The sequence below is a fragment of the Poecilia mexicana genome, unplaced genomic scaffold (genome assembly GCF_051168715.1).
Source record: "Poecilia mexicana isolate PSO_F unplaced genomic scaffold, ASM5116871v1 scaffold_15, whole genome shotgun sequence".
In the NCBI taxonomy this organism is placed as follows: domain Eukaryota; kingdom Metazoa; phylum Chordata; class Actinopteri; order Cyprinodontiformes; family Poeciliidae; genus Poecilia; species Poecilia mexicana.
In genome coordinates, this window is record NW_028263384.1 from 8,866,640 (window position 1) to 8,884,405 (window position 17,766).

Below are 17,766 nucleotides of genomic sequence, written 5' to 3' on the forward strand. Positions count from 1 at the left end.
TCACCATGCATTACTTTTATGGAAAGTTGACTAAATCCAAAGACGGATTGTTGTAAAGATTGTGCTCATCCAAGCTTTCTGTTTCACTACACCATCATAATAGAGTTTATTTCTTTGGTGGCGAAAACAGCCTTCACATTTTCTTGTTTAAAAATGTAACTAATGTGTCTAAAAACGTAATAATTGTCTCCACAAAATATGTAAGGTGGAAAAACTACATTAAACATTGAAGCACACCTGAGGATGTTTTATGGTTCAGTTTCTTGAACCACTTCTCCATGTTTTCCCATTGTTAGGTTTTCTGTGAAGAGTTAGCCTCCTGTGCCTGCACTGTTGACAAAAGAGCTTATTTCAGGTTCAGTGCCTGGAAGCCAGCGGGGAGCGAAGGCAGCGTATGGCTGTGGAAGATTTTGACTCATTATCTGTAAATACACTAATTCAGCCACACGGCGCTGCATCACATCCTTTTTATGCCAGAGAAGTAACTAAAACTCTAAAGTACATGATTAATATAATCTTAGTGATTTATTTATTTATTTTTCTTAGCATAAAAAATAATACAGGGAGTATTTTTCATTCTGTACTTTTAAATTTGCTCCCGTTTCTTTGTCCTCATCTCTTCCAGAATCTCTCTGTGTCAGTGTCTCGGTTAAACATTTACACAGCGCATGCACGATCGTTGGTGTGTGTTTGTTTTGAGACATCTGTGAATGTGCTCAGAACGATGTACGTGCCCATTTCTGTGTGGTGTGTCAGCCTGGTGTCCGTGACTGTGTAGTTTCATTACGCCTCAAACCTGTGGTTAGAGAACTCTCAGGGAGGAGAGCACAAGGTCTAATTATCCTGACCAAACACACACACGCACACGCACACACACACACACGCACACACAGAGGCACACACGTACTAACTCCAAATGCACAATCCGTCATCCGTCACTAAGAGGTGAAACCCTTTGTCTGTACGCAGAAATAACCCTCAGAAATATTGTGGACCAGTAGGGTGTGATTTCTTGGCTGCTTATGTCATTCTCTGTGTTTAAGAGTGTGTCGAAGGAAAAATAGTGGGAAAAAAGACAGGATACTTTTCCTCTACCTTATCGTTTTCATTAACCTGTGCCATTCAGGTCAGATTTGGTGTTGAGCCTCATTGGAGCCTGGCTAGCTGAAAGATTGTGTTGTTGAATCGTTGTGTTGGATAAAACCATTTGAGTAACTCAAGGAAGGTTTGTACTAAAAATAAAGAAGATAGAAAACAGTAGAACAGGAATCATTTTCTGACTGAAAGTTTTCTTTAGTCCAGTTTCTGCAAAGCGAGTCTCGTGCCCCTAAATGTCAAAGTATTCAGCAAGTCTCCCACTGCTAGTCATTGAATCTGGAGTATAGCAGATTCAATGTGCTATATTTGTTGTGTTGTGTGTTTCACAACACATTTAAGGTTGTAAAATCCTTGTGATTCTTTTTTATTCACACTCCAGGATATGTCAAACACACCCAAATGTTTTGGGTAGTGTGTTTAAGCTTCAAAACCTCTGTTTACCTCTGCTGCCTGCAAACCTGCCTGCTGCTGCCAGGTGCTTCTCTCCAGCCCCTCCTCCACTTTGGCAGCTGAATTACAGTGAATCCCCAGTCCCAATACAAAGTCACCTATTAGCAGATTTGTCTGTAGAGCACATCTAAATTATTCAAAAAGAGAAAAAAAATGCAGCTTTGGAAGCTGAGATACCTCGATGCTACCTAACATCAGTGCATCAGTGCAACGTCACCCCTCAGCTCCTTCAGACTAGCCAGTGGCATTTAGCAACCACCTGGTGGAATTTTGCACCTGCTGAGTAAAGTTAAGTTATGTTCATTATACGAGTTACTTCTCAGTGAATCGCTGGTAAAAACACTGTTAACGGGTTGGTAACCCTATCCTTTGCCCCTTTGCTACCGAGGCAAAGGTTTTTAGTTCATCTCATAGGAAGGACAGAGTTATCAGTGTGAATAATAGACTTCTAAAATTTAATTTGATATATGGAACCACACGCTAGTTTTTATCTGCTGCAACTGGACAAACAGATGTTTAAAAATGTGTCAAAAAAAAAAACTTCAGAAAATGAAAGAACTGATTCTGAAAAGGAACCAAACACAGTTCAGACAAGTATGTGCTGGAAAAACAATGAGATAACTGGTTTCAGAACATAATGATCTTGACCCAGAAAGGGATGGTACAACACAGATGGGAAGTTTTGACGTCACTGGCACTTCTTTTTGTTTTTAGGCCAGCCGCGATATAGAAATGTAGCAGCCCTACAAACACAGTTAGAGCTGTGAGTCCCATTTCAGTACGTACCAGTACATCCTAACCACCCAAAGTACCATTATCCTGTATATCGATTGCCTTAAAGCAAAGAAAAAAACAAACAAACATGCTACCACTATAACCACCACATCACAAATTTATGGCAATGACACCAATCTGACCAAATTATTGTTCTTTGCGTTTTACAGTTGGTGTTTCACTTAGTTGTTGGATCTTTAATGTTGTTTTGGTTCAGCCAAAAGTTGTTGCTGAGCTATAATGTTACATTTCTTCAGTGGGTCCCACAAAGAAAACAAACTGTAAAGACATATTATGGCACACTGACTTTGCATGCAATTTCTAAATCAGTGCATGTTTGAGAGTGCCTGTGTTTTGCTGGCTTGCATGTAAAAAGATAATTGGCAGCCACAAGCCAGGGAGCGCACACATGACACTCTCAGAGACTGCAAGTTTTGTGTTTAAATTTTGCTTGGAGGTCTTGTAGAAAATATATCATTTAAAAACGTTTTGAACATTTGGAGGTTTGCATTGTGGCAGCAAGAAATTAAGAGGAAGGAAGGCAGAGAAGGAATATAACAAAGCCCGAGTCCCGTAATGTGGTGTGTGTGTGTGTGTGTGCGTGTACGTGTGCTTGTAAGTGTAGCTTTGTTTTGAGAGCTATTTTTAAGAGGCAGCATAGTAAGTTGTGGTAACCAAATAAAATCACATGAGCTTTTTGGCTGACTCAATGTTTCCACTGTGAAAAGAGCGACACAAGAAGAAGAGCAAGAAGGCAAGCTGTGAAAGTTAGGATTTACTGCAATGGAGATTTGTCCTCCTCTGCTAAAATCCAAAAATAAAACGTTATAACTAGCCATTTAGCAAGCAATATTACGTGAAGCAATGAAGAATTGATTCCATTAAAGATTTTGTACAGAAAGACACCCCAAATCATGCATTAAATCCTAAATCTATGTAAAAACAAAGCAAACAAGCAAGCCCATCAGGACTATAATAAGTCAATATTCTATGTACTATAGACTTTAATAAGTTAGGATTATGTTTCTTTTGGTTTTTTACTGAAGTCAGAGCTTTAAAATGGGAAACATGTCACACCCTAGCTCGGATTGTTCTAGTTACGAGTCAGAAAACACTGCTTATTGTTCGTTGTTATGGTACTTGCTCCTACTAGCAGTACAAACCAATGCCAATGTATTTCTTTCAATTTTGTGTGTTAAAAATGAAGAGGAACATGTTCAAAGATAGGTATGTTTTTGAGGGCTGACCATATATTTTGGATGAATAATCGGTATCAGTCTGATAAATAAAACTGGGCTGATATTACCAAACAATGTTTATTTACATCCAGTTGCTGTTTGTTCCTGGAGGGCGAGGGAAGGAGGTTGGTCATGTGGTATTTGTTTAGTCATGTGACAGTGATAGTGAACCAGTTATCACTGCTTCAAGAGTTTATCTGAAGCGTAGGAGTGGTGAAGTCAGCAATGTGGTAGTTTGTTTGTTTTTCCCAAAGTGTCAAAAGAGTAGTACTACTTGAAATGTATCAAGTAGGGTACATTACCAAAAGAAAGTGTCTGAGCACTGAGCCTAGGGTTGCACCACTGGAAAGACAACAGGACAAATATGTTTGTTCTTGCTTTGACACCTTGAAATAATATACAAGTTTTAACCAGTAGGGAGGCATGCTAATTTACTCCATCCTCTAACATAGAGATAGCTAATTATATTTGCTCATAGTGACGAAGCAACAGTAAGATCCAGGAGGATTAGACCCTTTTCGCCTCGTCATAAAGCAGATTAAAACATGGACAGTAGCCACTCTTGGACGTTAGAAAACTTAAATGATCAGCTGTTGGTGTTTTTATATGCCAGTGTTTATAATGCGTTTCTGTAGTCTCTTAAGTTATATGCCTGGAGATCGTTTTTGTTGCAAGTTTTGGCTTGAAATCCCACACTCAGCCTGCAGTTTGTCAGCTGAGCAGCACATCTGTTTCTAGTTGTGGTGAAAATCCAACCCTTCAATCTGACTGTGATGTATTACCATTTATCAAGATAACTCATCAGCCCTATTGTTAGCCATACTTTATGATTTGTATTCTCAGCTCTCAGAACATCACCGTTTTTATTTGGATTAAAGCACAAGATTTAAAAAAAAAAAAGAAAAAAAAAGATTTGTTTCTAATAAATTTGCATCTAATCTTTATTCCGACCTTAACAGTTCATTTTCTGTTTTTACTTTTTATTCTAAGGTACAGGTGTAACATTAAATAAATATTTTTCAATTGCCAGACAATCTTTTTGTGTTCAGAAAGCTAAAAAAAAAACTGTGAATTTGACCACTTTTTATCTGAAATAATTATGTTATCAGTTACAGGACATGGGCAGTTGACCAGGGCTGCATTAGAAAGGGGGTGCACAAGCACAGGATTTAAAAAAAGCTAATTATTCATCAGTTACATCTTTTTTTTTATTGTTTTTGCATATGAGTTGGAGCCCCCTGTTTGCTACTGAAAAACAATAAGAGGTTATATTGCACTCCTTTGTATAGCACCTCCAAATTTTAAAGATTTCCTGCATTTTGATTGGCTGGGGTATGGATGGGCTCGCTCAGGGTGCCATTCATGCAAGAACCACAGGAAAGAAAAGAAGACATGTCATTTAAGTAATGAAGGTTAAAAATAATACAACTTTGGAGCGAAGAGTGGGGCCACAAAGTCTCCATAACGACTATTAGATGCCCTCTGCATCCCAGCTGATTATAGAGGAGGCAGCCAGAAAAAAAATCAATTTCTGCCCAACCACCACAGATGCAACAAGTGGCGTTTGCTAATTGTAGTTGAGACTAACTGTAACTGTTTGTTTTGGTCCAGCAGAGCTAAGATTGTGGATGATTTGTTGATAATTTCACTTTTAGCTATTGTGGCATGATGCTGTGGGCTTTTTGTCTCCAAAGGATCGCAAGAAAATTTTTATCATGCCTTCTAATATGACTCCAAGAGCTTTAAAGGCAGACATTTCTGGAGTAATTATTTAACATCAGTCTACTGGGTAACTATGCTGCCCTACACATTTAAAAATAAGAAAAGCAGGTCACTGAATGCAAAATTAGTCTTTATCTCGACAAAACAACTGATTAAGATATGAACTGTTTTCCAGGAAATTGCCTACCACAACACTAAATGAAGGAGTTCAAGATATAGAAATGTAATGTTCCAATAGATTTAGGATGACACATCGTAAAGTAAAGTAGCATTCATGCAGCAAGGTTTCAGTATTCTGCAGTTCAACCATCTTTAGTGTCAAGTCATTGCTGTGGTTGATGAGGTGAAGAACGAGTTCCAGAAACTCTGCCAAGAAAAACCCGCAAGCCTTGTTTATTTCTTCCACAGTGGATTTCGCGATAGATAAGTCATTATTTTTGCAACGATTAACACTGCTGCAAGCTAATTACCTGTAATAACAATATTGTTAGCGTTTCCAACACAACTTTAGGTATTTACACACTGCAAGATATTTTTTTTTTCTTGTAGCAAAACTGAAACTTTTGATAATAAACAGAAACCCGTGTTTTCTCTCTGCAATCAAACATAACCCTCTCCTTTTCTTTTTTTAAACTTGTGTGCAGACGCTGACTCAATGAGTGTTCACTCGAGCTTCTGCTCTGACAGAAATTCTGATGTATGAAGATGGCAGACATTATGGTTGCAGAAACTAAATAAAATTACCCCCCCAAAAAAAAAAAAAAAAAAAAAAAAAACTCCCATCAAGTTAAAACTTTAGTCTTCCTTTTTCTGCCAAAAACAACAGGCCTAGTTGGTCAGCTGGGGACAAATGAGCATTAACAGTACTGAGTCTGTAGCTGGGTATTTGCTCCCATGATGTTCCCTTAAATGTTGACTTGAAAGTTTTGAAGGTTCCTAAGGCGATGATATGAAGGAAAATATACCCTGAAGGAAGGAAAAGTATCACATGTCCTGTCAAAATAAAGTACTTCTCCAGATGTGCTTCAATTCTTCATCTATGGTGGGAAATCCTACACAGTAAAACTGAGTTTAGGGTGATATTTACAGGTAATTGTGTACATAGTCCAGAACAAGAAAGTTTCTATTTCTGCACTTTGCTTCTTTGCTATCATTGCTATTGATTGAACTGGAGAAGCTGCTAAGCCCAACTTTATGGACAATCCTCATCTGTGTTTCTCCCTTCATACTGTATATCCAACCTAACCCATCAAACAAAGATCAGCTTTGTTCAGCCAGAGGGAAGCATTTCCAAGCTGGGTCAAAACCAGCCAGTATGCAGCATTTGGACCTTTGCTGTTTGTCAGTGGCGGGGCGTTGAGCGCTTCAGCTCTTCTCTGAACTTGGCCTCAGAGCAAGAGAGCCACTCTCGCTGCTCCTTGCAATAAAGTCAATTTTACTATCTTCACATACCAGAGATCTCAAGAGAATTTGGAAGTTAAGATCGACCCCTGGATTTTTATATTATCGCTTGAGGTGCGTAGCGTTCGCTGCAGTTCCCGCTTTTGAATGGTGGATGTCGCTGCAAATGAAATCTGCTTGTGTCCCACAATTGGTAGTGGAAGAACTGATAGAACAAATGTGTTGCTAGTAAACTGATTCATCTACAAAACATGTCCTTTTGATCTTAATTTTAGGTATTTTTAGAAGCATATGTCATGTTTTGTGAAACAGTCTGTTGATTTGCAACTATGCACATGCTTGTGAAAACAGAAGTAGCCTACTTCCAGACCTTTTTGTGCTCTTCCTGCTACATAAGCACCACTTGCGCTGCTTGTTGGCTGCTAAGCTGTCACTATGCTTTTACTCTGCAGATGTGTGTGAAGAGAATTTGCCCATGACTAACTACCTCTTAGAAGAAGTAGTCAACTGCGCCTGCGATTGAGGCGCAGTTGACTTGCTGTAATTCTTGTTTTTTTTTTTTAGCTCATCAAACTTGTGGCAAATAAAGGAATTTGCCACAACAATCAATATGCTCAACCATCCACGGACAGTGTGGGAGGATTGTGCGCTGCTCACAGAATATGTAGTGTGTCGGAGCATTTTGTACCTTTATTGGAAGCACATTGACATGTGACAAAAGGACACTGGAATCAAATCTACACTGTCCCGATTGCAATAAAACTCACTCTACCCACTGAGCCACAGTCACCACATGACGCAGGTAACAAATGAATATAGCACTTTTTTACACCTGAAGATTTGTACCTGAAGAGCTAAGTGCACAATGCGACGTTTTGTGGCACAACTTTAAAAAGTGACATCAAAACAAAGCAGAGTGAACTTCCAGTTATGATTAACTTTAAGTTCCCGTGATAACTGGAAGTTCTCTCTCTCAGGCAGCTGCAGTAGTGGGAAAATGGTGGGCTGCACCTAAACTACATGTCGGCAGCCGTTTTTCCATCAGCATCTTTGTGTGCATGTTTTGAAGTATTACATCGAAAAAGGTTGATGGAAAGAGCAACATTTGAAATAACTTTATTAATTCTTCAAAAAAGGATGAAAAAAACACTTTAAGTGGTTTTTGGCTGAAAAAGAGCTATTTCACCAAAGAGAAGAGGTAAACTCATTCGCTGAATAACTTCCGACTCAGCAAACGCTCAAGTCCACAAGTATACGAGAGGCACAAAACTCAGAAATATTTTGAAATCTAACCTTACAGTATGGAAGGGAAGGGTCACTCCATTTTTCTGGGATTGATGGTCCATGCTATGCTGGCTTGAACCTCTACATCTTGTTTATTTCAGCCATGCGTAGCGTCAGCATCTGATGAAGTCGTGCTTTGTGTAGCCTGGTTGATTTGCTCCAAACCTCTAGATGGAAACGTCCTAATTTGCATTTTTTTTCCTTTTCCTTTGTTGTGACAATTTAAAAGTTCACTCAAAATTTGCACAATTGGACAGAAACATAGCTAGTGAACACATCTTTCAACAGCAATGAGATGCATAGTTAGCTGTGTATTTATCCTAATTAGTCACCTGAGACACAGTCAAGCCAAATGTAAACATCATTGGTACTGTAGAAAAATCAGCTAAAGTCCAAACTTCTGTAGCATCCAACGAGTCCAAACTTGTTCATCGTTTGAGATACAAGTCAGAAGAAGTTCCATTGGTGAGAGGATTTTCCCAACAGCTGCACTTGCTGCATTGAATCATATAAAAAAAATACCGATCAGTGCCCCGGATATGTACCAAAAATCTTAAAAACAATAGTCTTTTATTTCTCCATTTATTGTTATTACATCATAGGGTAATTATGTAATGGTATGTAAAATATGTACAGAGATAAAGTGTACTTCACTTTCTGGGAATCGTAACAATTCAGACAAACTGCTTCCACCTTTATGTTCCTGTCAGAGTCCATTTGCATACAGTTTTACCTTATTACCTTCCCCAAGTCTCATGATTCAGAAACATGTGTTGACAAAGTCCACTTCACTGTTGTACTTTGGACTTCTTTTACAAACACAATTCAGTGGAAATGGATTTCATGGAAATGGAAAGACGGAGTCTAGTGCCAAAACTGATGCTGCTGTTTGCTCAGTAGCTGTTCTTTATGATTCCACCACTGGAGGCAGTGTCTCTATAACTGGTAAACTGGTTCAGGGCCATAAGAAGGTTCTCAGGAAAGTTTATGGAGACTGCTAACCAATCAAAATGTTGCATCACAAACACAACACTGTGTTTAACTACAGTTTCCAGAGATTAGTTGATCACGACTGTGGAGTGTCCATGTTGGTTAAAACGACGTTAATAAATTCAGATATCCAGAAATTAATTATGGGATTTGTGTAGCTTAACTGTCTTTCAGAGAACATATACTCTACAAATAATCAAAATAAAACTTGTAGCTCATCACAACTGGACATTTTAAGTGGTTAAAATAAGTGGTTCCACCTCTTTGCTTGTCAAAACCCAAGGCGGTAGTGAAATGTTTGTAGTACCAGTCCAGGTTAGGCATGTGCACTACTTTGATGGGAAAAAATAAATAAATAAATTCTATTTCTTAAACTAGATCCGAAAAAATTACATCACTTTAAAAACGATACAAGATTCCCTCTGGGTAGAAGTCAAAGATACAGATTTTTCTTTGATTTGTCACTCATTTTTATAATACTACGTTTGAATGCAAAGCTTGTTCTTTGTCAATCAGGAGCGCTTTATTTATTTAGGTTTACGTAGTCATCTGTGAGCAGTGTGTTTGACTTGGATCCAAGTGAGAAGTGAAATTAGAACCAGACCATGTTTCAAATGTAGGGTTAAATAGTCTTCCCCTCACCTGTTTCCTCTGCTGGCAATACGCTTTTCTGTGGTTTCTGGCTCACCACACCGGCTTTGATATGCCTCTCTTACTTTCATCCGAAAAGATCCTGTTTTTCAGAGTGAAGTCTTGCCCCGCGGCTGGAAATTTATTCTCTGCCAGCCATTGACTGGGTAGTATTGTAAAGTCCTTCCGGACAGCCCGCATTTTATCGGCTGAATGCCAGCTTAGGTTGTAGGGCTTGAAATGGGGATAGAAAAAACACTGGGTACAGTTGCTTTTATAAAAAAATAATAAAAAAGAAAGTCCTTACATTGCTGTAAATGATCTTGTTGCAGAAAAAAAAAAGATTTTCCTGAAGTTGTATCTATTAGAATGAGAAAAACAGTGTGAGTTTATTTAAAGCAGTGTCACCTTAGAGGTACAGCATAGCCTTAACTTTTTACTGTCATTCCTTCAAAGTGGTTTTGTGAGTCGGCTCAAAGTCCATTAACCCTAAAGAGAGAGCTCTGAAAAGGAAAGCAATTATTACTTTGAGAAGTCCACTGACATATTAGCAACGCTATGTGTTTGCACTAAACCACCAAAAGTGGTAATAAATCAAAACTGGAAATATCTGTTTCCAGTTGGTGAAATTTAAACTACCCTGTACTTTGCATGGTGGATATCCTCTTTTTTTTAAGCAACAGGAACCATACTGTTTCTGAAAAATGTTTGATAACAATCTTCCCGGTGTGCATAAACCCAGAAGAAATTTTTATTTCTCTTATTAGTCAGGCAGATCTGTTATTGTGGAGAATCTGCTGCTGAGCGATGAACCAAGTCCAAAGCACAGAGCTGTCAACAAGCAGGAATAGAAAAAAAAAACTTAACTGTGTGGGTCTAAATCCAGCCAAGTTTCTGTGAATCACCATAGAGAGGTTGGGGGAAAACAAGTGGGAAACACTTTGTGAGTAAAATGTTCACTAACAGCCCCAAAATAAAGAACAATAGCACATGAGTTTAAGTTAATTGTTTGAACAAATGTTTTAAGAGTGAATTACTGAGAAGAGCTGCCTGATATAGAACCATCTGATGTGAAACTTAAATAAATATTGAGTTATAATTTCTCATTTCTGTTTTTGCCGCTCGTAGAGCTAATGTTCAATCCAGTAGAAAAGCAGTAGAGATATTTTTTTTTCTTTCCTCAGCAGCCTCTGAACTGCTGATGTCAATTTGGAAACTCAACCTTCATTTTTTTTTTTTTTTTCTGTTTTCTAAAGTCATTTTCCGGATAGACATCAGCTTTTCTCCTAAATGAACTGTAATCTTTCAACATGTCTTGTCAGTATTTTCTTAGCTTCCAGCTGCCAGACACATCACGCCAGGTCTTTTTTTATTTATTGCCATTCACAGTAACTACTTGTCATCAGAGGCTGCCAATAGTTCTTCACCCAGGTGTTCCAGCACCTTTTAGCACGACTCCTTCTCATCACGGAAACACTGATTTGCCAGTTGTGTAATACGAAACTCCGGGTTGCAACGGGAGAAGTTTATTTCCGCTTGCCAAAGCTAACAGAAACAATAAATGCATATCTGGATGATTCACCCCGTCTAACATGTTGACAACATGGGGCCCCCAACAGGGCGTATGCCTTCCACTTTTAAGAATCACATCACAATTCGGCCCGCTTGTTGTGCATGTATTGTGCTATTAAAGCGTGACATGTGTTGTTTCCTTTCATTTTCAGTTTCCAAAATACAGAAGCTGGAAGCAAGCCAAGTTAGAACAATATGTGTGCCTCTTAGCAATATGTTTCAGTTGAACTTTTATATCCACCCAACGTTCATCTTGTTCAAACTGTTGTGATAGTAAGAAATGGCAGGAAAGAATTATTTTCCCATTCCATGTAAAGTGCCAAGTCTTTGTCAAGTCTAGAGTCTTTGAAGGACAAGTCAAGTGTCAAGTTACTTCCCTCCTTCCACCCAATCTATATTCAACTTTAACTTCATTACTTTAAGTATAACTAATAAAAATTTCAGCAAAGTGGGCGGAGCCACTTATGCACCGTTTGACCAAAAGGGGCCAGCACTGAGATGGTTTTAGGTGAGATAACGTCGAAGAAATTCACACTAAAATATCAAAATTTGTACAGAAATATAAAGTTTTAGGAGTTTATCATCAAAAAAAAGGTGGAAAGTACAAGAGTATAATGGAATCTTAAAACGAATCCATGACAAAGGGTTTATTTGGTAAGAGGCGTTATTTAATTAACAGCATTGTTAACAAATACAGTGCATAAGGAAAGGGAGAGGGTGTCTGAGAAAGATTAGTAGCCTTCATACAAACCTGAGCTATAAAAGCTGGAAAACAAACACGTTTTAAAGTGTGTTTTAATGCACACACGTGCATTAAAACGTGCGCTGGCACCTGGAGAGTCAAAGGTAAAGACAGAGCTGCGGCAGGATGTTTGATGTCTATACTTACCTGCTTCCTGTGGATGTAAACATGCAGAACATATGTCCTTTTGATTTTTTGATATTTTTTTATGCCACAGTCAGTCCTGAACTCACTTGAACATCTGATGTTTAGGACTGTACACTCAGAACTTTTCATGGCTGATCAAATGTCTTAATGTGAGCCTGAGGATTTTTTTTTTTTATTGATAGAACAGAATGTCCTTTGAAATAATGTGGTCAGGCAGTGTGTGAATTGAGTCAAATAAATAACATGTAATAATAGAAAAAAGACAATCTTTGAAGCTTTGGGGATCGTCTTCAGCCCTCTTATACATCTGAGCAGCTGTCTGGACGTTGACCTAATATTTTGGCACTAATAATGTATCTGTGGTTTGTTTTTGTGCCAATAATTAACATTATTTATGGAAATAACGGATTTCTCATCTGTTTCTTACAGAAAAAATAGCAAAAGCACTAGCTTTAGACTTTGTTCACTTGTCTTCATCAAGATATAGGTGGATATGCAGTGTAATAAAAGGGCTGGACAAAAATAGAGTTTTTCAAAGGAAAAACAAAAACTGCTGACAAAAAAAAAACGTCTCATGTTTGCCAAAAACATATTGTTGACCCCCAACACTTCAGGAAAGATTGTCTGTGGACTGGCAAAAGGAGGTTTTCCAACAGGACAATGATCCAAAGCACACCAGTAAGAGCACATCCCAGGGGGTAAAGAAAAAATATATCTTTTTAGAGCGGTCTAGTAAAAGTCTAGATTTAAATCCAACTGGAGATGTTTATACTCTAAAAACCTCAAATGTGGCTGAAATAAAATGTTTCTGTTTAGAAGATGGGGCCAAAAATTCCTCCACAGCAATATGACGGATGGATTCCCACTTAACTTTGGCTTGTTTTTAAAAAGCTTACTTTCCCCCTTTATAAATGAAATCATAACTCAAAAAACCGCTTTCTGTACTCACTTCGGTTGTCTTTGTTAATAAACTTTATTTAAACATCTGAAATATGTAATTGTGACACAAAGCACCATTTGTATTGTTGGGAAAACGTGAGTACAGTTGTGTGAAAAACTAAGTGCACCTTTTCTGCTTCCGTATAATTTGAGAGGGAAGTAGGTCTGGTTTTACTGGAACATACTGGCATTGGATTGTAAGTTGTCAAAGTCATGTTTTAGAAGAATTTTAAAAATTTTACCAACGTCGACTATGAAAAATTGACAAGCGTTGTACTGCAATTTACACTCATCAAGCTGTAAACTCTTCATTTCTCTCACTAATACGTCGCGTCCTTTCTTGTGCTTTCTTTTGTAGAGGATGGCGAGAAGACACCAACGGAATATAGTCCCTCTAAACCTGATGCCGCACATCCAGCAAGAGCCTGTTGCCATGCTTTGTGTCTGCCTTCTGCTCCTCCTGGTCGGACGAATAATGTACATGCAAGGCAACACAAGCAGCCACGACCACTCTCAGGTTTAGCCTTAGGAAAACCCAGCAGACGTAGCATTCTTCTTGAGTATGTTTTGAACATATATCAAATATTGACTCTTTTATATATATATATATTATGTCATATGCCTGTTCCTTCGCCCTATGAACTCTTCTCTTTTAGGAAGGAACTCTAAAATGTTTGATTTTCCCTAATGGCCTCCGAGTCTCCATCATTTTACCAAAGAGGCAAGATTTGCACTCCGTTTCTTGAACAGAGACAGTCATTTGACCTGAAAAATATGCCTGTGGAAATTCAAACGTGCCTTGTACAGTTTGTTGTTTACTTTATTAAGTTTGATTTAAGGTTTTTTTTGTTTGTTTTGTTTTTACTATTGTACAGAGATTATGCGCTTCCTGAGCGATCACGGTCTGTGACCCAGATTTGTTCAAGTTTATGGGTCTAAAATTATTTTCTCTTATTCTCCACCTGTCATGCATTCAAAATATAAGTGCATTTACATTGTCATAATCTGTGTTCCCAAACTACGATCATGTTAAGGTTTTATTTCCACAAAATATGTTGTTCTATACCAGCCTTTAAAACTGCATTTTTATCCAGAAAGATGAAATATATTGTGATTGTCTCATAACATTGGCTTTAGACGTGATGAAAAGTGTTTTGTTGGTTGATCCGGATGGCTATAAACCTTCTTAGAGCTGTCATGTTGTTCAAATGATTTGGAAATGGGATTACGAGACGCAGTAGTACGACGGCATATTAGGGCGTTTGTAGACAGAATAAAAATAATTACATTTCCACCAAAAATCTCAGAAAGTTTCTAGAAAAAAAAACAAGAAAATTTCTGATGTTGAAAAGTAAAAAAAAAAATTGCTACAGAAGAAATCTAGAAACATTTTGAGATGAATCGCAGAAAGCTTTGGAGAAAACTTGGAAATTTCTGAGCTTCACAAGTCACAAATTTTCTAGTACATTTCTGAGATTAATTTGAAAATGTCAGAGTTTTTCCCAGCAAATTTTTCACTTTTTAAACTTGTTGGTTTTATAGAAAATTTTTATTAAAATTTTGATTAATCTCAAATATTCCAGGTGATTTCTAGCACATTTAAAACGTTTCAAATTCATACATTTCTTTGTTTATTTAAAAAAAAAAATTCTAAGATTAATGTTAACGTTTCTGAGATTTTTGGCAGAAATTCACACCCTATTTTTCTACCCACTGCAGATTTTTTTTTTCCATATGGGCATATGGGCCTATATGCCACCGTACTGTAATAATTCTTTTTTTTTTTTTTTAAAGATCCTCCAGTTTTCCAGTTTTCTTGAATTCAGTTTTATTTTCAACATTGCAAATAACTTTTATCCATTTATTTCATGTCAGAAATACCTTAAAGAGCATTTCTGATGTAGTCTCAGCATCAAACGTTTATTCATTACTCCATTCAAAAATGGCAATAAAAAAATCAATTCTGTATTCAGCATTAAAACAAAACCTTTGCACCGTTTCAAACCTACTGCTCAGTCAGCCACTGGTTAAAGCAATAACTGTTACCTAACTAGCCCTAAAAGCAGAGTTATGTTGTTGAACAAAGTAATAATTTAAATGAAGTCAGTCATTAAAACTAGTCAGTAGTGTCATTTCTTGCTTTGCTGTTTATTAATCTATAAACTTTTCCATTGCTCTGCAATAAGTGATCAAATTTTACGGTCTTCCATCATCTGGTTTTCTCGTTAGCAGCCAGGGTGAAAGTAACCAGCAGGTTTTGGTTTGTTGACAATTTTCCGTTTATTAGCACAGTGATTCAGACTGAGCCAAGTCTGCTCATGCCTGCCAGGTCATTAAACACTCGGAGAGGTTTCTGGATAGCATCCAGCCGTGGCTAAAACAGTGAAGGGATGGGTGGGGTTTTTGTTTTGGAATGATTGGCTATTAGTAACCAAACTAACAGAGACAATACAATGGTGAAGATGAAAGAAACATTTAGATGTTAAGCTGTGCACATTAAAGCTGTTCAACTATTATGAAGAAAAAAAAAAGTAAATGTTTTGAGTATTGTTATAAAATTTTCTTTTGGTGGAACAATAGTCTTTTCCATTTTGATTTTTAGAATCCTGCTTCAAAAGGCTCACAGCTGTTAATAGGCCTGGCCCGGTCTGAACGTATAGCAAAGTTTTAGAAAGTCACAGTTTCAAAACGCCCCGCCGTGTACGGTTTTCCTGTTTTCCTTTTCTCTCCCATCCGTCCTGTGTGTTCTTTTGTCTTTCCCGCTTTTCTTAATTTCCTCCCTGCTTTTTTTACTTCCTACCTTTCATACCTTTCGTCCTGTCTGTATTTTCTTCGTTCCCTCTTTTGTTTTTTCCCCGTCCGTTCTTCCGATGTTTCCTTCCGTTTTTCCTGTTTCGTAGAACTATAGCTTTAGTAAATTCTTTGTCAAATATTATGTTTGTAAAAATTGTTTGTAGATTCTTGAAGAACATTTCTAAATTGAGGGCTGACCAGTTCAGAGTCCGGACATGAAAAATGCATAGAAACTGCACTTTTACATCGAGGACAAATCGGGCTACAAATTCAAACAGTCATGCTGCAGAAGCTATACATTGTGCACTGTTTTTAAAATATTTGTGTAAAATAATGTGAACTTTGTCGTATTTGTGGTAAAGTATCACACCACGAGACTTGTACCAGCTCAAGCCTAGTTGCTAATTAACAGACCAGTGATGCTAACAGGCTAGCTTCACCAGCTTCACATCCGTCCAGATGAAATAGTTACCAGATCCTGCTGCTGCGTGGATCTGGAGATTCTAATCAAGGAAAAAAAAAAAAAGCCTGATGAATCGGTGTTAACCTAAACCAAAGTGTGAATGAGCCACACTTTAAAATATTAATTTAGTTTGGACCAATTTTCACATATTATTGCATTTTCTTTGACAGTAGTGTCAGAAAAGTAAATGGAAGCAGTTCAGCTGAGATATGAGGTTAGATGTCCTAAATAAAACTGCTTCTCAGTCAAAATGCGGCAGGCAATGACTAAAACAAACAAAAATATTTTTAATCTTTACTAAGTACTTCATCTGACAAATTTGGAACAATAATGAAATTGCAGCTTACAAAATTAAAATCAGCGTGTTAGCTAATTTCCCCTAGCATCATTATCACAATCTGTGGTACATACTTTGTTCATGAAATAGTTTTCTGAATGCATAACGCTAAACAAAAGAGACCAGTCAGTAATCATAAACAGCTGTTAGCATTGTTAAATATTAGTCCAAATGAATCTACGCTTCATGTCTCATATAGTTTTGACATCCATGTATCACACTAATTTCCTGTTTTTTGTTTTTTTGTTATGTTGGAGAGACGCATTCCTTTGCCATGTAACTATTCTGATTAGTTAAAGCGATGCTGTTGGGTTTTTTATTCCCCCCCCTCTAAAATGCACAAAGCTTGTCTTCCTTCCTCTTCACCAGTGTTTAGCTGCTTTGCTTCTCCTTCACTGTGACACTGAGAGCGCTGTGACTGCATGCTGATTTCTGATATTGTGCCATGTGAAACCTACAACCTCATTTTGAAATACTGTGTTACAGCCGGCGTGCGAGAGGGGAGCATTTCAGGGAGGAAACCGAGAGACGATTTACTGCTTTCTGAAACTGATATGGAAACCTTGTAATGAGCATATTGTTCGCATGTCTTCTGAAGGTGTTCGAGCACAGAAACACTTGTCCGCGTATGAGTGTGTGTGCGCGCGCGTATGTTTATGACACATTCAGGGTTTTAATGACTTGCATCAAGCACTGCTGGAATGACTGTGTCAAATTGTGTTGCCCATTTCGGTTTATTTGACTTTTGGACCATGTGAAAGCCACAAACTTTAGCAGATAGATAATTGTTGCTTGCTGTCATGCAGGAGGATGACCTGTTATTTCATTGGAAACGTTAGACAGGTTAAACGCAGGAAACCTGTGGGACCCGGAGACACTGCGGTGCGCTGTGCTTTCGCTGAAATTGTTGTAAATGTTGCTTCTATTGAATTTTAGATGTACAGGAGCCAAAACAAAAGAAAACAAGGATGACTCCAGATGACCCAGTACAAGTGTAGCAACCAGTATGTTTTGTTTATATTGTAAACTATAATAAAAATTCAATTGCTTCCAATTTCTGTCCTGGAAACAATGCTTTTACATCTTTGTACATTAAAAGAAATGAATCATGTTGTATGATGTGATTTTTTTTAACAAATAAAAATGATTTTTTAAAATATACTTTTTCTGTTCTTTTAATGATGTG

General features: G+C 37.6%; 1 protein-coding gene and 1 long non-coding RNA gene across 4 annotated transcripts in view; one reads left to right on the forward strand and one right to left on the reverse strand.

Moving 5' to 3' along the window:
* Positions 1 to 17,741, forward strand: part of bcl2l11 (BCL2 like 11) — a 32,620-nt gene extending 14,879 nt beyond the window's left edge. For both annotated transcript variants that reach the window (XM_015008582.2, XM_015008583.2), the window contains exon 4: positions 13,346 to 17,741. In XM_015008582.2, coding sequence (XP_014864068.1) covers positions 13,346 to 13,510 — 165 coding nt within the window. In that variant the 3' untranslated portion in view covers positions 13,511 to 17,741. The remainder of the gene's footprint in view (positions 1 to 13,345) is intronic.
* LOC106907758 (uncharacterized) overlaps positions 1 to 17,766 on the reverse strand; it is a 172,582-nt gene that overhangs the window by 16,964 nt on the left and 137,852 nt on the right. The window lies entirely within an intron of this gene.